Source organism: Sphaeramia orbicularis, chromosome 4 (genome assembly GCF_902148855.1).
Source record: "Sphaeramia orbicularis chromosome 4, fSphaOr1.1, whole genome shotgun sequence".
Taxonomy (NCBI): Eukaryota; Metazoa; Chordata; class Actinopteri; order Kurtiformes; family Apogonidae; genus Sphaeramia; species Sphaeramia orbicularis.
Window position 1 is genome coordinate 30,143,043 of NC_043960.1, and position 22,157 is coordinate 30,165,199.

The 22,157-nt window shown below is 37.7% G+C and overlaps 1 protein-coding gene across 1 annotated transcript in view; it reads left to right on the top strand.

Moving 5' to 3' along the window:
• The window catches only part of kdm4aa (lysine (K)-specific demethylase 4A, genome duplicate a), a 31,032-nt gene extending 9,756 nt beyond the window's left edge, over window positions 1-21,276 (top strand). The window contains exons 7-22 of the mRNA XM_030132460.1: window positions 837-940; window positions 2,572-2,709; window positions 3,425-3,657; window positions 5,029-5,192; window positions 5,479-5,885; window positions 6,833-6,929; window positions 7,068-7,252; window positions 9,276-9,480; window positions 9,600-9,676; window positions 11,580-11,635; window positions 13,026-13,134; window positions 13,656-13,844; window positions 13,928-14,098; window positions 14,747-14,866; window positions 15,760-15,852; window positions 17,885-21,276. Of these exons, the coding sequence (XP_029988320.1) occupies window positions 837-940; window positions 2,572-2,709; window positions 3,425-3,657; window positions 5,029-5,192; window positions 5,479-5,885; window positions 6,833-6,929; window positions 7,068-7,252; window positions 9,276-9,480; window positions 9,600-9,676; window positions 11,580-11,635; window positions 13,026-13,134; window positions 13,656-13,844; window positions 13,928-14,098; window positions 14,747-14,866; window positions 15,760-15,852; window positions 17,885-18,025 (2,489 nt within the window). The 3' untranslated portion in view covers window positions 18,026-21,276. The remainder of the gene's footprint in view (window positions 1-836; window positions 941-2,571; window positions 2,710-3,424; window positions 3,658-5,028; window positions 5,193-5,478; window positions 5,886-6,832; window positions 6,930-7,067; window positions 7,253-9,275; window positions 9,481-9,599; window positions 9,677-11,579; window positions 11,636-13,025; window positions 13,135-13,655; window positions 13,845-13,927; window positions 14,099-14,746; window positions 14,867-15,759; window positions 15,853-17,884) is intronic.
• Window positions 21,277-22,157: the final 881 nt, after the last annotated feature.

A 22,157-nucleotide genomic window follows, 5' to 3' on the forward strand; every position in this document is an offset into this window, starting at 1 on the left:
TTAATCAGGGTTCCCATGTGTCCTGGAAAACCTCGAAAATGATTGACCAATTTTCCAGTCATGGAAAACATGGAAAATGAGAAAAAAGGTCAAATGTCCTGGAAACTGTAAAGTTATCCTGGAATATTATTTATCCTCCCCCTGCCTTGTGACCTTGTGTGTCTTAACTGAGATGAAACAGATGAAATTGTTTTTCAGTGATTTATTGAAAATATACAAATATTTTTAGAGGAAGTGCAGGAGAGAAAGTAAGAGAGAAGAGAAAGTTGAGTTGGGAATTTTCCTGTTGAACATTGTAACTCCAGTTTGTTAGGCTTATGTAGTGCTACGCTGTAATCTGTGGGTGTGTTTGCATTATTCTATGATACATTTGTCATAGTTGTTTTTCATAGATAAATTATAGACATAGACTGCACATCAAATGTCTGAGTAATAAACATAGAAACAATTTGCGTAAATGTAAGTTACAGCTGTAGAAAAGAACACTTCCAAAGAATGAGGGGAACGTATTAGTGCATGAACTGATAATGTGTCTCTGTAGTGGCTGAAAATGTCCTGGAAAATAATTGAAGGGAAAGAGTGTGAACCCTGTTAATGAAATGTTAGTCTCAAGCTTTGTAAAACATGTGGTTTCTTTGTCTATATTGAACCCGTGGCCGTATAAACCACACTGGCTACTTGTGCATAGAGGTGTTACAGAGGAAGTGCAAAGCTCTGTCACTGGTCTTCTGTGTAACAACAAACCCTGTTCATGTCAGATATCTTCATGCAGCACATGAACATAATCCAGAACTCAATTTTGTGCTGATGATGTGATCGTTCCCTGCGTTTTCCAGGTTTCTTTCCAGGAAATGCTCAGAGCTGTGAAGCCTTTCTGCGCCACAAGATGACTTTAATTTCACCATCAATCCTGAAAAAGTATGGAATACCCTTTGATAAGGTGAGTGGGTTTTTCACTTTGCATGTTTAAAGCAAAAAACAAAACTCTACCAGATTGTGTGCAAAAGTTTTTTCATAGTGTCTGAAAATAAATATGAGTTGGGAGATAGATGCAAATTTATGTCACAAAAAGCTAAAAAAGAAGTTAAAAGAAGATGCATTTCTTGTAAAGGGGTTCAACTGTGGAATAGTGCTAATTTAAAACTTAAGCAATGTACTTCTTTTGTTGTATTAAAAAAAACATATGCGTCTATATTTGAGAGTTATGGCTGTAATTGGGAAAAAAGATGTATGTATGTTGTGTTTTTTTTTTTCTTTCCACTTGACTTTATGTATTGTGTAGCTTAAGCTGTAAAGTAGGCGGGCATTAATAAGCTTTACTTCTGCCTGAGCCTTTTCATTCAAATTGTATTATTTCTCTTTTCTTCTGTTGTTTTGACATGCGTATATGACTGAAAATAAACTAACTAAATTTAAGTCTTGGTGGAGAGCGCTGTGCTTGTGTGTTGTAGGTTTCGACAACAATGTGCTTGGTTAACTCCCTTCTGCTTTGTTGTTTTAGTTCAACCCCTACTTAGTAGAAGCCTAGCAGGAAAGAGAATGTTTAAAATACTAGTTGGGTTTTGTGTTATTGATTACATTTCATTACATTTTACTGACCTAACTAGAATGTGTCGATTCCAACACCAGTCGATGGGTGGAACTTTTCTGTGTGGAGTTTGCACGTTCTCCCCGTGTCTGCATGGGTTCTTTCAGGGTACTCCAGCTTCCTCCCACCATCCAAAGACATGCACTGCTAGGTTAATTGGTTAATCCAAATTGCCCATAGGTGTGAATGTGAGAGTGACTGGTTGTTCGTTTCTGTGTCAGCCCTACGACGAACTGGTGACTCGTCCCGGATTTACCCCGCCTTCGCCCATGAGTAGCTGGGAAAGGCTCCAGTGATCCTAGTGAGGATAAAGCGGGTTCAGATGACGAATGAATGAGTGAACTAGAACGTGGTGGAAGAATGACATTGCTGTTGTACTGATGGACTTAGTGCTGTGGAGGTGTATATGATGTCACCTCCTGGAACTCTCCCTGGACCCTGATATTCCACTGATAATCAGAAAAGCAGCCAAATCGGATTGAAAATGCCTCATGTAAACACCTCACTCAAAACAGACTGATGTGATCAGAATGAATTTTCAGTCAGAAGAGAGGGTGGGTGTAAACCTTTGATAACTGGATCAGTAGGGTACACATGACACACTTTGAGATAACATTAGGTCACATGGTTCTGTTTCATTGAGGTAGAAAAGCTAAACGAGTCTGTGGCTGATGAACTGTTTTCATTGGTGACATAAACAGATTTAAAGAGCCCCTCGATGGTCAAAAGGCTTGTCGTGAATATGTTCTTCCTCCAGATTATGGTGCAGTTTGGTCATCTTAATAATGAAAACAACTACTTTTTCTGTTACGTTTATCTCAAAGCCTGGGAAATTACTTTCACATGTCAAAAAGCACATGAACATACATCTTTTCAGAGCAGAGTCACTGCAGACTCTTAACTGTGTGACTCAAAAAACACAAAATTATTTCAAGAAATATTGTCCATGTAAGTGAAGCTTGTGTGTTTTTCCTGTTCTTCAGGTCACTCAAGAAGCAGGGCAGTTCATTGTGACGTTCCCATTCGGATATCACGCTGGTTTCAACCATGGCTTCAACTGCGCCGAGTCCACCAACTTTGCCACAGAACGATGGATAGATTATGGCAAACAGGCCACACTGGTAAACCACATGATTTACACATGAGTAGTAATTATAAAAATTAATTTTATGCAGGTAGTTGCATCAGATTCAAAAATAAACAAGAATAGAAATTATCTTGGTCGCTAAATTGGTCATATTAATTGTATTGTGAAAGTTATGGGCAAGGTCTCTGGAATGTTTTCTTTGAGTCTGTTAATAGGTTTCCTTTAAAATATATCACACATTTTTACAGAATTTACACAAAATTGGCAAAAGAAACAAATTAATCTGCATTTGTATCCTTTACTATGATGTGTTTCTTAGAAATTGGTTCTGTGAAATAAACAGTAAGTGCAGAGCATAAGCTTTTACACATTATTCTGTTTTTATTTGTACTTGTAAACTGTTTTTACTGCAGTCTTTGTCTCTACAAACCCCTGCACAATTTCATGACCCTTATTCACTTTCACACATTTTACACCAGGTTAAAGGACCATTTTAGTTTTAAAAGGCTAGTTATTTTTTAACTCCATAAACAAACCATAGCAGTTGATTGGACTCCGTTTATTATGTGGTCTCAGTTGGTTAAAGCAACCAGCATTAAGTGATGTGTATCCATAGAAAACTTCAGTTATAGTTAAAATGTCTTGATCACAACCCAGATATCAAGTGTTCTTTTATCAGGATGTGTAATAAATTCAGACAGACTGAGACTAAATTTAGACTGACATGTTAATGTGTGTTTTCCTCCCAGTGTTCGTGCCGTCAGGACATGGTGAAGATCTCCATGGATGTGTTTGTGCGCAAGTTTCAGCCGGACCGTTACAAGCTGTGGAAGGCAGGGAAAGACAACGCTCCCATTGACCACTCCAAACCCACACCAGAGGCTGCAGAGTTCCTCAAAGAACACAAAACCGAGGCTTCAGAGCAGACTCCAGCTGAAGCCAAAACCGAAGAGCCCACAACGCCTGTGAATGAGGACAAAAGGTCTGTATTCACCCCCGTAAACTCAGTGCTTATTGTAATATTGACATACTGTACATTTCACTGCAGAGTAGGAGATAACAGTCAAAGAGCAGTGCATGATGAAAGCTTCATTTAATCAGTTTATTTGGCACATTTCAGAGTAAAACACCGTGAAGGATATTCAGAAAATCACTACTGTGTGTTTACTTGATTTGTGATTTACTCTTAAATTATAGAAACTAATTTAAAGCACAGCCTCTGGCGTTTATTTTTATAATTATAGTTTATGTTTCAAGGGAAAACTGTTAAAATAAATGAATATGATAATATGGAATGTACATAGGAATACAGAAAAGAGATGGAAAAAGAAAAAAATAACCAGCAAGAGTATAAAAAAACCCCAAGAAAAACGCAATAAAAAGACACAGGAATATAAAACCTCTTTGGGTTTTATAGTCAGTTTTAAAACAGTATTTATGTGTTTATGTCTATGTGAGAATTGGCCTCCGTCTGTACCTTTTACCCATAATGCCACTATGTTGTATTTTTTGCTCATTAATCTCACACTCATTTATACGATTCTGCTGAAAAAGAGCTACACTTATCTGCTTCTCCCAAATATTTTAAAAGATAAAAATTCCTATAAAATGACTAAATCCACAAGGCAAATTGAAGTAAAAGACACAGATGAAAATAACCTGGCATCATGATAACAGCTGTGCTCAAACACAACGCATTGTATTGAGTTTTTTTTTTTTTTTTCGGAGCTATCATCTGTGACATAACAAGGATCCATTTGAATCAGTTTAAAATGATCACAATTTAGGTTCATAAAAACACAGTTTGATAAACTAAAATGAAAACATTTTTTAGAATCCTCCCATTCAGATGTAATGCAAAGTCCAAATCATGCTTGTGAAGCTAAATAACATTACAGTTTGTTTAGAGGAAAAGTCTTCCTTTTTATTTCCCTGCATATTAGGTCCATGTGAAATAGTAATAACCAGCAGTGAATGAAATTATCAGTAAATTTACAGTATTATGTTTTCAAATATTGAATTCTCGCACTGTTCTTCAGTTCTTTATTAATAGTTAACAAGCAATGATTCATCTCACTAAATTTGTAGTTGTATTTGAACCCCCTGACTAATACATAGCAGTGCTGTAACTGCTCTTCAGCCACGTTTCTCCTCAACTCTAGTGAATTCTTCAGAATATAGACAGAATATAGACAAAATCTCAATATTTGACCTTGCTTAAAGTATCACAGAATATCTTATTTTATACTTTCATGCCTTCGTTTAAAAATGTTACCTTGCTCCCACAACTTCATAACAGCTTCTAGAACCTTTCTTCTGAACTATTCTTCTCCACTGTCTTCATGTATTTCAGTCCAAAGCCACAGACCGGGACTAAGCGTCCGCTCGAAGCTGTAGAATCCTCTGAGGACATTAAACCTGAGCTGACCGTGAAGGAGACTGAGGAGGTGGAGCCAAAGAAGGCTAAGCTCAGCCGCAAGGAGTCTCCGACTAAAGTTCCTGTCAAGCCAGAAAAAGGTACCACTTAAGGCTCGATTACCCTGCTCTAGTTAGAGTTTTATAGGTTTTTCCACTTTTGACCTCGTTGCTATTTTCTTTCCGTGCTTTTGTGTTACATCTTCAAGGACAACCTTATGCATAAATATCTGTGAAGAAACTTTAAAAATAGGTACCATCATGCTCAACTGGGTCATTCCACACCAACTTAAGAGTAACCGATGTTGAGATGACATTGATCAGACCTTGAGGTTTAGGGCAGTTCTGTCAGTATTAGCTGCTTTAAACCACTGCCTTATGTTTTCAGATGCAGTAAAAGTGAAGACGGAGCCGAAGAAGGAGAAAGAGGCTAAGCCGCAGTCTAAATCTCAGACCAAAGCCAGCGCAAAAAAGACTTCGAACAGACGCAGCCCAGTAAAGAAAGAGAAGAACGGTGTGGTGGCTGCAGATGTGGGTCCTTCAGAGCCTGTTGAGAGTCAGGTGGTGGCTCCCTGTTCGGAGGCAGCCGGGGGCAGTGACGAGCCGCAGGTGGGCAATAACTGCAGCCCCGCACACAAACTGTTTCAGAGGACGCTGAGCCCCGCGGACGTCCTGCATGTCCACAGCTACGCCAAAGGAGACTACATAGAGGAAGAGGCTCCGCCCAAGGAGGAGAGGAAGAGTGACAGCAGTGACATAGAGGCGGAGAACGACAACAGACATGCTAGCAAAACAGTGAGTGGTCCCATGTTTTGCTCACTTTTGATTTTCAGTTTTAAGGTTAACTCACTTTATTACCTCCACAGGGAAATTCAGTCCCTGCATTATTACACACAGCATCAGCATTAGGGCTCATTTATGCTCTACGTTAAAGACGCAGATGGATACGGACGGAGCATTCTGTCCGTCCTCTGCGTACATCACATACATAGTTCTGTCCGTTTTCCAGGAGCTTGCGGATGCGTACCCAGATGGAGGATATGGAGCAGTACCACCGGAAACTGTGGAGGCAGTGTTGAGATTTGGAGAGAATAATTTCAATGAATAGCAGAACTTTTCAAAGGGCGACTGTGGGAGTTAGTGAAAAACAATCATCATATTTATGACAACTACCCTTTTCAATATCAACATTAGTATCCACATTAGTAAAACCTCCTCTGTCGTCGCCATGTTTATTAGTATTGACTTTCTTCGTGTTCTTCTCAAAAAAACTTTACTCTTCTTCATGGTATTCGGCCAGTTTGTAAATTGGAGCTACACCCACTGATGGATTGATTGAGAAACACTCTTTCCAACATACTGGACACATGGAAGTATGAGGGCAGTGACGCTTGACAATGTTAGAAACGGACGTACCTATTTACATACGCAAAGCAAGCATAAATGAGCCTTTAGCATTAGCAATTAGCATGAGCATTTAGTACATTAAGAACAATGTACTGCCATTGAAGGCGGTTACAATTTTGAGGATCACTGTAATAGATTACCTGTCTGCTGCAAGCTTAATGCAAAGTAACATTCAGCTGGAATCTAAAGTATGTTTAAATAGAGCCATCACAATTTAACTTAGCACAGCTTGGATTGAAATTGTGTTAAAATATTCTAAACTCCTAACATAGTGCTGTAAATACTGGTGTCCAGCCTGCCTTCTGCTGTTGACAGTAGATATTTGTTTTCAACAGGCTGCAGAGGTGGCAGCTGCTGATGGAGAGTCCGAGAGCGACCTGGGCCAGCTGCCAGGACATCACCCACTCATAAAGGACGGCATGAGTGATGAAGGTCTGTCTTTCAGGGTCCACGAGCACACAGCACAGCTCCAATTACAACTTAGAACAATTAGAACATATGGAAACATTAAAATTAAAAATATTTATAAGCTGTCCTGGATGTTCACTGTATGGTGTTTGTGTGCTTCAGAAGCTCCAGAAGAAACCCCCCCAGTAGAGGAGGGGGGTCTGGAAGGGGAGAGCTGGGCTAAACCTCTGGCTCACCTCTGGCAGAGCAGACCTCCAAACCTGAAGAAAGAGAGGGAGTATAACCAACGCATGGGCTCCAAACCTCCGTACTGCTCCATCTGCACACTGTTCCACACATACCAACAGGTACAAGTCCCAATACAAACAATGGTTACTTAATTCTGGATGTCCAATATATTACACACTGTGAGAGTCATGTAACCACTGCGCTCCTTAAAGCAATGTTTGCCATGTGATGCAGTTCATTGTTTAAAAGCTGTGATAAATTTCAAGAAATGCAGTAAAATAAGTGATTTAATTCCACAAGTGTAATAAATGTCATGTAAGCACTGTTGACTGTGGTAGACATGGCCACAGTAATAGGTTTATAATTTGGGAAACTAATAAAAAACATGGATTTAGAAATTTTAGATAAAATATAAGAAAACTGAAAAACAAATAACTTCAAATTGCCAGAAGATCATAGTAATTTAATTGAGGAACAATTACACAGATGAAGTAAATCTATACTTTTAGGAAGAAATCCTGGATACATCAGATCCAGTTATAATAAGAGGTCAGATCTAGTGGATTAGATTACTGTGTATATTTTTGTGTCCACTATGAGTTCCTATTCAGTACATCTACAATTCGGCATCGTCTCGAAGTGTGTTTTCATGGACATTTACTGTACGAATGCATTCTCTTGATATTAGAACTTAAAGATGCAGCATACCAGCATAATTTGGAAACATATACACCTTATGCAGCTCTCTTCTCTTGGTCCAAAATAAAAAGATCAAATTAAAAAAAAGAAAATAGAAGAACCTGATGCCATTTTACGCAGGCACAGAGTCACAGCTTCCATGTTAAGACACGAAGTAGTAGTTGGATCAGAGTCTGTTCAGATACCAGTAACTTACCCATGTCAATCCACATATTTAAACACCCTTCCTGTCTGAAAACTCAGCCAGATACTTATGCCACAGAGATTTTCTACAGCCTGAAAACAAAACAAAAAAAAATGCAAAAGTCTTTTGTTCTTTCATCCCATTTGAATTATGCTGAAAGGTAATTATGGAATTTGTGCTCAATGATGCCAAAAGACTATTTTATAACTTTTTTTCCCCCACATTATAAGATTTATATCAAGGGATTGTTCTCCAAATCCACAGTTTGGTTCATATGGAGATATACTATCAGGTTGATGTCTACTAATGAGTTTCTGACTTTGCATCTGAAGCACCACATGAGTTATTTTCAGACCAGCCTGCCTGGTGTCGGAGCCGGTTCCTGCACCAGTTACACTGGGAACTAAAGGGCTTGCCTGTGAACGGCTTCATACCATACCACTGTTCATACCATTATGCAAGTCCATGACATGTCATTGTCAGAGGGTGTTGCTTTGCCACCAAAACAAACAAAAAAAAAAGACCATACAAAAGCGGATGTCTTCACGGCAGAGAAAACAATTGGTGCCAGGCACAACAAACCCCGTCCCTCGCACATATTTTGCCCATTTTAAGTAAATGGGAAGAATTTTAAAATTCATAAAAAATTTGAACTTTGACCTACTGTTCCCAAAATGTAGTGGGATCCATTCTGGGTCACTGGAAATATATAAACCAAATTTGGTGTGAATTCAACCAGTAGTTGCTGTCAGAATGTTGTTAAACAAAAAAACCATACTAAAAACAATACCCCTCGCCTCCCCTTTGGGGGGCAGGGTAATGACAACAGTGTTATGGACTGCATCATTGACGACCTGTGAGCATTTGTACTTTTAATACAGATCATTATTTATCTGCACCAAGCCCTGCTACAACATCTGCTGAGGAGAAGAAGGCAGTGATGCTGAATCCAGAGATGTAACCTCATCAGGCGAACATGGATCGACCTGGTGACATCCACTCATGTCGTCACGGTTCGCTTAGAAAAACCAAGTTTCATTTGGTGCCCATCGGGAACCAAATTTTTCTGTTCCTGAATGCTCTGATTTTAGATGTGAACAAGTTTGCTGGTTCAAGATTAGGTGTGGGCACCAGCACAGTTCTCTGTCGGTCTGAAAACAGCTTTAGAGAGACCACAGGAAAATGTCAGGAACGAGTGGACAGGCATTTGTGTCACTGCTGTAGAGCTCTCTAACTGCCTGTTCCTCTTGTTGTGTCAGACTGAATGTGCCAACAGTGTGGACAGTCCTGTCATGGTGGCAGGTGGTCGGATGCGGACGAAGCCCCTCATCCCAGAGATGTGCTTCACCACCACCACAGAGGAAGACTCAGAGTGCGAGGAGCAGCCTGCCACGCCTCACCTAGAGGATGATGGGACGAGCCTCCTCATCAGCTGCTCCCAGTGCAGCGTCCGGGTTCACACCAGTCAGTACACACTCACACACACACACACACACACACACACACACTTTTACATGACTGGTTTTATGCTGATATATGTGTTTTCTGTTTCCTCACTCACTGTGTCTTTGTGTGTTGACTAGGCTGTTATGGTGTTGATCCGGACACTGTGAGTAAAGACTGGAAGTGTGCACGCTGCAAAGCCAACGCCATGACTGAGGTCAGTGAATGCATCATGACTACTTGACTCGTATGGTTGATCAGTAGAAGCTGCCTTTGTAATTCAGAGCTATACTAGTAATTTAATGTTTTTCTACATATATCAAATAGAATTAGCACATAGCTCTTATATTTATTTTTCAGCAGACGAGTGATGTTTTAATCAGTCAATGAGTGCAAGGTCCCTGTGGGTTTCTTTAGACTTTTCATTAACATGTGTATTTGAGGAGCATTAGAAAGCCTCTCTCTGTGTGTATGTCCAGTTGCCACTTGTGGTCAGATCTCACTCTCCAGCTCTAGATGCAAATAAGCTCTTGTGCAGCCCCAAACATAGTACATGTGTTAATATTCACGCAGCACAAGATTACACATTGTATAGACTGAATTTACAGTGTTTGTATGAATGTGTCACAAAGAAACCATCCAAAAGTGAATGAGTTATAACTGAATGTTCTGCCATCTTTTCACATTTACTAGTTTACATTTATATAGAAATAGGAATTTAATTCCCTGGATGGCTCAAAGGATACCGCTGTCATTTGAGGTGGAATGTTTTCTTAAGTGTTCTTCAGTGTATGAGTTGACGTTGTCAATCAGTCTGCCTAATGTGTGCCTTAAATGTCCACATTCAGCTTTGGCTGTTTTGTTTTATTAAAGGTTTGTTGGGCATATTGCCTGCCTTAGTGATGACTGGATCTACAAGTGTTTAACTGTCATTGTATTTTAAGTGTATTATGTGAATATTCTGTTTTGCATAGATACAAAAAAGTGCTGGAGTGTTGTGGTGTACTGAGGCATCACTATTCATAATGCATCTCTAAGGGCTTTTTCCAATTTTCAGATGGCTTTGAACACTTCAATATCACACAAATAAGAGGACAGCAGCAGAGTAGGCAGTGTGATTTTGGCCACATTGAAAGAATAATGTGAACAGTCAAACAAAACTCAGATCTGAGCAGTAAACCCCAATTGAGCACCAAGGCTGACAGCCCAATGTAGCTGTACACTTGAGAGTGGATTAAAAAAATTAATACAATGTGTGAAAGAGGCCTGTGTGCCATATTTCACACACTTTTGCTTGGCCTGTGAGCCAGCTGCAGTGACAGAATTGCAGAGGACTTGCAAATGCATGTTTGTCCTGCAAAGTCGATGCTGTGACTATCTGCAAGACGAATACAGTGGCTCTGATGTAATGGCCACATTATAGCTTGTTATGGTTTAAGCTAAAGTAGTTAGTCTGAGCTCATCTCACATGAGGCTGTGAGTGCCTTAAGAGAGATTTGTGCAGCCTTTGTAATATCCTCTGTGTAATCTTCAGAGATGTATGAACAAGTCTCTGATTATTAAGATAGCAAAGGGAATTGCCAATTAAGCTTTTCATAATGCAGTGGTTGCAGCTGCTTATAACATATTTACTGTATTTACTGTAATTTTATTTATACATATATATATATATATATACATATATATATATATATATATATATATATATATATATATATATATATATATATACACACACACACACACATATGTATATATATATATATATGTATGTATGTATGTATGTATGTGTGTGTGTGTGTGTGTGTGTATATATATATATATATATATATATATATATATATATATATATATATATATGTTAGCTGAGTGTGAAAGATAAGATAAAAACTTGAAATGATATAACTGCAGGGTTATACAGTGTTTATAATGGGGCATTTCAGAGAAGGGTTCAGTGTTTTTGACAGTATCCTGTTATATTTGCTTTAGTCTGGATGATAAGAATTGCACATAATGGGTGTTCACTGAATGCAGCTTTGATTAATAGTTGATCCTCAAAGCTATGAGCTTTTGCAGTGTGTTTGTCAGGACAAATGACTAATGATGTTGTGTTTTTACAGAACTGCTGTTTGTGTTCGCTGAGAGGTGGAGCCCTGCAGAAAGCCAACAATAACAAGTACGAAGCTTTTGTAATAATAGGTTTAGTGCATGTCACTCTGATAGTGACACCTGTTTCACCACACAAACATCATAGTGAAAATGTCACATCCATTTATGTAGTGTGTGTGTGTGTGTATGTGTGTATATATATATATATATATATATATATATATATATATATATATATATATATATACACATACAGACTACAAGTCAAACGTTTTAGAACACCCCAATTTTTCCAGTTTTGTATTGAAATTCAAGCAGTTCAAGTCCAATAAACCGCTTGAAATGGTACAAAGGTAAGTGGTGAACTGCCACAGGGAAAAAAAAAAAAAAGAAGAAAAGGTAATGTTAAACAAAACTGAAAAATAATCTGCATTTCAGAATTATACAAAAAGGTAAACAAGAAATGGGTTAACAACTTAAAGCAGTTCTGCAGCAATGGAGATTGATCAAGCCTCGAAAGTTGGTGCTACCAAGGTGTCCCAACGTTTCTTAATTCCTTCCAACCCCCTCTGTCTGCATAAAAGTAGTGTTGGAACACACTTTGGTACCATACCGTTGTGAGCATTATTTGAACAGTATTGTACTGCAGAAAGTAGTGTGTTACTGTAAAAATGGTAAGGAAAAGGCAATTAACAATAGAAGAGAAGACAGACCTTCAGAACACTTAAAAATGTAGGTCTTTCCTACAGAGAAATTGCCAAGAAAGTCAAGGTGTCAGTAAGTCCAGTTTCCTTCACCATCCAAAGGCACTCAGAACCTGGGGGAAATGCTGACAGGAAGAGGTCTGGCAGAGCCAAAGCCACAACAGAATCAGAAGACAAGTTTATGACCGTCAACAGCTGGAGTGAGAGGAGACTCACAGGACAACAGCTTCAAGCACAGCGCAATAGTGGTCGTAGTAAGCAAGTCTGAGTTTCAACTGTGAAGAGAAGACTGAACAGTTGCAGGTTTGATCAGTCTATAACACCTTCTTCCAGTCTTCAGTAGTCCACTGGTGCTGTTTCATGGCCCAGGCCAGCCTCTTTTTCTTATTCTGAAGTCTCAGCAATGGCTTTAGCTGCAACTTGACCCATCAAACCTGCAACTTGAACTTGAATTTCAATACAAAACTGGAAAAATTGGGGTGTTCTAAAACTTTTGACCGGTAGTGTGTGTGTGTGTGTGTGTGTGTGTGTGTGTGTGTGTGTGTGTGTGTGTGTGTGTATATATATATATATATATATATATATATATATATATATATATTTTTTTTTTTTTTTTTTTTTTTTTTTTTTTTTTTTTTAACGTAGTGCCCAGGCTTTAGGGACACCATATGTGAGATGTATGTGCTGCATTTATTTTCCACACAAGAATATAAATGTTATTGAAGCTGGTGCACTCGTGTGTTTTTGTTGCAGGTGGGTACATGTTTTGTGTGCAGTGGCCGTCTTGGAAGCTTGCTTTGTCAATATCACTGAAAGGAGTCCTGTGGATTTAAGTGGAATCCCACTGCAGAGATTTAAACTGGTGAGTCGAAATCCCACCAATGGGGTGGACAACATCTTGGATGTAGTTAAATAAAATCTCAGACTTGAATATTTGTGTGAATAAAAGAAGGTTTTCTTCACTATCTCCTTTTCATAGACATACAGCTTTCATTCCTGATGTGGCCGTTTTTGTTATCAGTGAAACTTGTGAAGTGTTTGTACAGGAAGTGTTGAGTTTTATTAACTGTAATAAAATTATCAGAAGCAAATTGATGAAAGTGATATGGGTAAAAATCACTGACTGCCACGCTCTTCCCTAGTTCCTCCCTATTTTATAGGGAGGAACTAGGGAACTATATTATAGTCATTTCAGTTTCTAAAATCCAACATGACTACAGCTAAAGCCCTGACCTGAGGTTTCATGGTTGACAAGTGTGTAACATCATTTTAGCTATGTCGACTTTTATGCAAGTTGTTTTATTAAATTCCTCTGTAATCTACCAAGATTTCTCATTGTAGTTAAAGTCTAAAGTGTGGCTCCTATGTTGTGCTTCCTGATAGAAATGTTATTACTGTAAGAAGCGGATGAAGAAGGCGTCGGGCTGCTGTGTGCAGTGCTCTCATGGCCGCTGTCCCACTGCCTACCACCCCACCTGTGCCCAGGCTGCTGGAGTCCTCATGCAGCCTGATGAATGGCCCTTTGTGGTCCATGTTACCTGCTGTCGACACAAAGGCCCCACTCAGATTGAGGTAACAAAAAACTGATTTCCTTTAACACGCCATTTGTGTTTAGTTCACTCATTAAAAGTGACTTCCTGTTGCTCCTCTGACAGCGTAATAAAGCAGCCATGCACGAGCTCACTGTTGGACAGAAGGTCATATGTAAGCACAAGAATGGCCGATACTACCAGTGTGACGTGGTGCAGCTGTCCAAGGAGACGTTCTACGAAGTCAACTTTGACGATGGCTCCTTCAGCGACAATCTCTTCCCTGAGGACATTGTGGTACAATTCACCAGCATGGACTTATTATTATTAGTAGTAGTAGTAGTACTAGTAGTAGTGTAGTGCATAAAAAAGCCAATGAGATAAAACATTCATATTGACTTAGTATTTATCCCAAGATTTCAATGTGAAAGAACAATTTTATACCATTAAACTACTAATAATTTTAGGGATGTATTTATTTATTTGACAGGTACAATACATTTATCCATTGTTCTACTTAAAGCTATGTAACCAATGCAAATTATTTACAGGACTTGTAGCCATTGTAGCTAACTGCAGACTGGTTAAGTATTTAAAAAGGACTCTATAAGAAACCAACAAAAAATAATGACAAAACAAGATTAAAATCAACAAAGACTAAATGTTTGACAAAGATACATACACGATGGCACAGATCTAGAAACAGTCAAACAACACTGGAAGTTAAGAAAGCACAATTAAGTAAAACAAAAGCTTAATGACAGATGAGATCTATACTGGAAGCAATTCAATGTTCACAGATTTGCTCTTTGACTCACAGTTTTTCCTTTGGGTTGAAAACTTTTGCATAGTTACTTTTACACAGTTTAGTGATGGAATAGAATGTTAGACATAGACACATAGTAGTTTGCTGTGAACTAATCTATGTGTTTGTGGATCTGACAGAGTCGAGACTGTGCTCAGCTTGGGCCCCCGCCTCAGGGTGAAGTAGTTCAGGTGCGGTGGACAGACGGCCTGGTGTACGGGGCCAAATTTGTGGCAGCTCACGTCATCCAAATGTATCTGGTAAGAGGTTTTGTCGAAAGTTACTCTTTTCCCAACATCTGTAGCGTTTGAAGACACAAACATGGAAAATATTTATCTCAGTAAAAAGTATCCAGAGTATCAAATGACACAACATCTACAGAAGTTAAAAGGAGGAAATGCATCAGAATATACATTTTCAAATGGCATCTAGAAGTGCAGATGGTAGTATGTACTGTATATGTCTGATCAGCTTTATCATTATGAGGGAGTCACGTAGTTAAAAGATACATGCATCTCTTTAAAGGTGCGGGAGACTTTTGTGACCAATTTCTCATCAAATCTGTAAAACCTCAGTCATAGCCTAAGTATCACAAATCTGTAAGTCTGTCTGTCATTACTCACCTGAATCTCTTGCATTACAGTGAACAATTTTGAAGTGCCATTCACCATAAACAAAGCGTGTGTTTACATCCAGAGCCGGGAGGTAACTCAGGCATCTTCGGAATTTTGTCGCAACGTGCATTGTGGGAAAGGGAGGTTCGTGCAGCCACCTGCAGTGGCAGCGCAACCATATGATATTATATGGATGAAACAAACACACGGAAACGTCTGAAACGCGGAAACAGCTGGAGGAATATGCATAGAGGGAAGGGAGCTCCTGCCGTTTCCACATCGTGTCTTTAGCAGTTACCTCCCAGCTCTGGATGTAAACACACGCTTTGTTTATGGTGGATGGCACTTCAAAATTGTTCACCGTAATGCAAGAGATTCAGGTGAGTAATCACAGAAAGACTTACAGATTCATGATACTTAGGCTATGACTGAGGTTTTACAGATGTGATGAAAAGTTGGTCACAAAAGTCTCTCGCAGCTTTAAAACTCTGTTGAAACCACAGTTGTTGACGGTAGTGTTTTCCATCTCTGTCCTGCAGGTGGAGTTTGAGGATGGGTCTCAGCTAACAGCCAAGAGAGATGATGTCTACACTCTGGATGAGGAACTCCCAAAGAGAGTTAAATCCAGACTGGTGAGTATGGCTGATGGAATGAATTTCATGTGGTTTTCGAAGCTGATGGTGTCACTGTTGCAACTACAGAGGAGCAGAAGATGTATAGAGATGTATCAACAAACCTTATCACCACATTAACATCTCGTCTGAAAAACATATTTGTCAGTTAAAAAAGCATGTGTCAAATGCCAAGATCCCTCTTTTTTTTTTTTTTTACAGCCACCATCACAAGGGTAACCTATTATGTTTTACTGTAATTCATGGCATTATTCTAGTGAATTTACTTTTGTGCAAAACATTCTGGTTTGTTGGGGAGACATAAAATCTTCTCTCGGCAATTTTAATGCACTTTTTTCTTCTCATCATTTATTTAAGAAATCCATATGAATCAGCAGAATAACAACAGTTGATATGTGTGTGTATAGTGTATCATTCAATATCATTCAATCAACATCATTATATAGGTTTCTTGGTAGGTTTTCAGAGGGCCAAGGTACTGTGTCATTTTTATCTGTTTCCAACCTTTTTTTGACCAAGAAAGATGGTAACACTTATTGCACTTAACCCATAAAGACCCAAACATCCACCGGCGACCAAAACCATTTACTGATCTAAACTGTTTAATACCTGCTGATCCACTAATCCTATCAATACATGTAAATAATTGGTATAAAATGCATTTTGTCATCTTTTCATGGTCATGAGATATGACCCATTTGGACATTCAGAGGCTTCGTAGTTACCGAGGAAACACCATCATCTTCTACAACATTGATTCACAAGTAAAACCCATGGAGTTGGATCAATGACAGTGGATGGACACACTGGGTTTATGTTCAGTTAATGATAGATTTTGCTAAAAAAAAAAAAAAAAAAAAAGGGACTTTTTCTTCGGTTTTCTCTATTTTTGAGAGAATATTCCTCAACTTTAATCTGAGCTTTTAAAGACATCTACATGATTAGTAAATAAATGCAGGAAAATGCCAAATTTTCACAGAAAAAAAAAACACAAAATACAGAAGATAATATTACAATAAACAGGGATAAATCTCTCAAGGAATGTGAAATATAGTGAAAAATTCATTTGGGAACTAGCACAAAAGTAGCACTGGGTCTTTATGGGTTAAACACAAAAGTGTGTTAATATTCATGTCAGTGTTTTTTTTTTTTTTATTCAAGTTTTTATTTGATTTTGTAATTGAGAATTTACATGCTTTACATTCACATGCACATATAACATGTTACAATATTGTTTTTCTATATTTCTTTTATTTTCAGGAAAGAACAAAGCAATCTATCTATACATTTATTTTTCTGTGTATATCTCTAGTGCCTTCGCTTCTTGTTTTCTTACCCCCCCTCCCTTTTTTTAACAATAGAACAGTAATAATAATAATAATAATAATAATAATAATAATAATAAAAACAACAGTATTATAGTAGCTAAACAACATTGGGTGTCACCTTTTTGTAGTGTTCATAAAGCCTATCCATGATTTCCAGCATTCCTCAAATTTATCATGTTCTAGTCTCAATTCATGCCAGTGTTTTGAGAAGAAACACACTTTCACATAGGTTTAAACAATTATTCTTACCATATCTGTCTACAAAAAAATAGGAAAAGCTAGAGCAGATAATGAATAAGCCACATCCTAAAAGCTCAAAAACAAAGCTTGTTTAAAGTCCACTGTGGGCCAACTATAACATTAGATCTGAGAAAAGTAATTTAATAAGTTTTGATGCTCTCTACTTTGATTTTTACATAATTCTTACGTGACGCTCTAAGTGGTTTGGCTGCTGCGCCTAAGTCTCATAATGGGAGGGAAAATCCTAATTTATTGGAGGAAATGGGATTAGTTCTAGGGATATTAAAGTCCTTGGAGGCAATGATGGAAATGCACTTATTAATGAGAAAAAATTGTAAAGATAGCCAGAGTCTTTTACTCCTCATCTCTGTTCCATCCTTTGTGTTAATAAATTGCAGAATGACTTTAAAATGTACCGGTTTTACTCGTACGTCCTGTGTGTGTGTGTGTGTGTGTCTCTGCAGTCCAAGGCGTCAGACATGCGATTCGACGGCATCTTTGAAGAGAGGGAGATTATCCAGGAGTCGAAGAGACAGAGGGTGATCAACTCACGTTACAGGGGGGACTACATAGAACCTGTGATTTACAGAGCCATCATGGAGTAGCCCTCACTTCCTGTCTGCTCACCCCTCACACCAGCAGCACTGACAGACTGGAACTGTGCTCACTGTACCTTAACTTTAGCAGCTATAGTAACCGACAGAGTGTAGCTCCAGATCACTTCCTTCAGGACCCCGCTGAGGACTGTTTTCTATTTCTGACTTTTCATTCAGCCTCTCTTTTTGTTAAGTGAACTACACTTCAGTTTGCTCTTTTAAACTACAAGGAAGCAGCAGTATTTTTTGTTTTTTGTTCTAGTGTGTCTATACGACTCCACACCACAGTGCAGTAGGCTGACGTCCAGCCATGGCAGTACACGACAGTAGGAAGCAATATGACTGAGGCATCTTTTGCTTAAAGTAGCATTTTCGCAGCAAGGAACCAATAAAAAAGACAAGCCAGACATTATACATAGCCTCTTTAACATATTTTTGGAGCATTTCAATTAGCCCTGTCACTTAAGTGTTTAATATTCATTAATATTGGCATAATTTCTGTCCTGTTGCCATTGCAGGAGTTTATGTACAGTTTAAGAGACATCATCAACTTTCATCATGTATCTGCGTATTTTATTGTCCTCTATAGTTTCAACTCACAAAATTAAAAAGGTAATTAATAAGATTATCACAAATTTAAAGGAGCAATATATAAATTGGTGCAACATGAAATAGGGGCCATGTATAGATTAGCATAAGATTAAAGTGGCAGTTTATACAATTATAAGAACATTAAAGGAGTCATTTATAAGATTATCAAAAGATTAAAGGGAAATTTGTAAAATAATTTCAAGATTAAAGGGACATTTTTTAGATTATCTCAAGATTCAATGGGGAATTTATTAGATTATTACAAAATTAAAGGAGCAATTTGTAAAATTAAGATTAAAACATTAGAACTACCAGGAGAAGGACAACATTTAGTGGAAAAACTACCATAACTCTGAAAGTCAGTTAACATTGCTATTATAAAATCTTCACATGTAAGATTACATGTGTTTCTATTTTATTTATATCCATTTTTAATTTAAAAAAAACAAAAAAAAAAACAAAGGAAAGGTGTTCATTGTGCTATTTGGAATATTTTTTGATGCTCTTTGTTTTTATTGGCTGCAGCAAATATTCATTTTAAATTGTGCAAACTGGGTTAGTACATATGTTTTTTTACTGGTAATATTTCTTCACTCAAGTTACAAGTATTACAGATTACCTCTTTAAACTTGTGAAAACTTTACTAATTGCCCCTTTAATCTTGTGATCCGGAATTACAGAGGAGGTTCTGATTAAAAATGGATGCAAAATAATAATATACTTTTGATACCTGCCACACATGGGAATCTGTACCTTGTCTTTGTCAAACCTGGCTCTATTTTACATCCTTTATGTGGCGGAAAGTACTTAAAACATGCTTTTCATCAATCTGTTAAGAAGTAATTGACTAGTACAATTGCAGATCTCTTAATCTATCCTTGCCACATAGTTATTTCTAAATTTAAGACCTGAACTTGCCCTGCCTTCTGAAGATTACCAAATCAGCCATGCGTATTTCAGTGAGTCTGACGTGTCACCACTTGGAAATTTACTGTCTCAATAGATGAAATAATAATAATAAAATAACCTAATTAAAGAGATTTTCTGTTGAAAAGACAGTGAGACAGACAGAATATATTTATATTTTTCTAACAGAGGCAAAAACAACAGTTCAGTGAATGCACATTTGACATCTCTGTACATGCAGAAAAGAAAATGATCCTGGCATTTATACCTAAGTTAAAAAGATATTCCACTTCAAACATGTTTCTGCCTCATAGGAATAATCCGCTTATTTATATTGACAATCCTTCACCATAACACATCCTGACCCAGTGAAGTTTTAACTCATATATTTTGCTCTTTGAAGCTGTTATTGGATGTGCAGAGATCTGAAGTTTACAGATAAACATAAGATGAGGAACTGGTGCAAGAAAGATAAAAAACTGAGCAGGTTTTCATACAGTTCTCTGGTCCAACAAAGGAAGTCAAAAGCTTTAATAATTATCCTGAGGATCAAACATATTGGTGCTTAAGTATCTTGTCTAAATTCTAAAGTGCCCCAATAACCAGAGGGATTTTTTTTTTGTCAGTTTTTGGTTCTTGATAGTTTTCATTTTCTAACTTATGTTACTATCTGTTGTATATAAGCAGGTGGTTTAGTGTTGAATTCTTCTAACAACAGACAGAGTACATGAGTAAATAATATAACAGTGAGTTAGCTAACAATCTTAACAAGCTTTAGTTTTGCTGTGTAAAATATCTGCACAACTTAAAGGAAAATACTGTTTTAACAGCATCCAATTCTACATGGAAATAACAACATATAGGTGGATCACTTCTTTAAATGGGAGCAATGCCATATAATCCATATATGAGTAAGCCTCCTTAACTCTCATATGAACTGCATTCCTTTCCATTGATTTTTGTAGAAATGAACATAGCTTTTACATTTTGACTTGTTTTTACCAGCCTATTTATTAAGGTGCTTTGAGAAAGAGAATGACCTCTGTGTTACAGATGTGACACTGCTGAGGCCCAGTTTGATGATATATGTTCTATTTTTTCTATAGATGAATTTTAAAGAATCCACGCAGATTTTTATGCGCCTTATGTGTCCCGTTGTCCGCTCACACTTCTACTGAAAGCTGTGCGTTGCACTATTATTTAAGGCGAGGACGTTGTGTGCTGCCATTGCTACTTTGTTATATAAAAGAGTCTGTTTTAGAATGTTTAATTGTACATTTATGAGATGTCTTATGGATTGTGTGCCCCTCCCTCTCTGGCCAAACTCATTGATCACATTGCACTTCTTACTGGCACAAGGTGGCCTTTCACATGTCTATCATTGATCTGCCTGTGAACTTGTTCTTATTGTAGCCTGAGTCTTCAGAGGAATGCTACTTTTCTAGTTAGCCATTGCCAGTTTCAGACCATCAGTCCAGTGGAGAACGAAAGTCTATTATTCAGAGTATCAACAGAGTTGTACATTGGGGAGGGGGGATTTTCTATTCTATTTTATTGCGTTGTTTTGTAAAACATGTTCTATGTGTATTTTCACAGAAAACCTGTGAACTGTAAATGTTATGTAGTCTATTTTAAGATGTTACCCCAGGAGATGAGCTGTCTGTTCTTGTTGTCTCCTCCTGAAGAAAAATTACTGAACTTCCAGATTATCATTCAAGCATTTTTGTAAAATTCATTTGTTTCAGTAAAGAAATTTGCTTCAGTCCTTTGATTCTTTATTGTACACTGACTGTATTCATTCCACATAAAGCGAGATTTATGGGTTACAAGTTCAGTTAAGGATATATTGACAAATGCATCAAACCTATTTCTGCCACTATTATTGAAAAAGCCCCTGTAAGTCAAGTTCATTGTATCTTAGTAGTATCTTATTATAATTATTAGTGTCACTAGCTTTCTCAAAATGTAGACTTTAATAGCTCAAAAATGTGAGAAATCTCAAACAAAAGATGCCTTGAAATTGTGATATAAATCAAATCAAATTTTATTTATGTATGCCAAATCATAACACAAGTTATTTCATGACACTTTCATATAGAGTTGGTTGAAACCAGCTCTGTATGTAAAATAAGGTGTTGAAAAGTAATGAGAATTTAGTATTTCTAAAAGAAAATGTTCAAAAAGACACCATCCATATACCTTTGAAATAGGTGTCTTTACATGGCTGGCAGCATTCATTCCAGTGTCTGTTGAATTTCAACACAAGCACATCTCATCCAATTGAATGAGGTGTTTTTTTATGCAATCACCCACACACCCAGTCTGATTTAATGAGGAAGAAATAAAAACACCCTCTGTAATTGTCAGTGTCCTCTTGCAACAGTACAGTCTGGGTGGCAAAAACAGCTCTAGTGACACTCAAATTCACCAAAAGAGTTGGAAAGAAAAGTGATGAAAATGTCAACTCTGGCTTTACTGGCAAGGAGGCACAATGAGTGAAGCAACATTTAGCACAAACGGACACAGTGTTAATCAAAGAGACAAAAACAGACAAATGGATCTGCTCACAAGCCAAGCAACTATTCATCAAATGTCTAAAAAACCTATCCCAGCACGGGCTACACTACCTGCAGTCAAACCACTG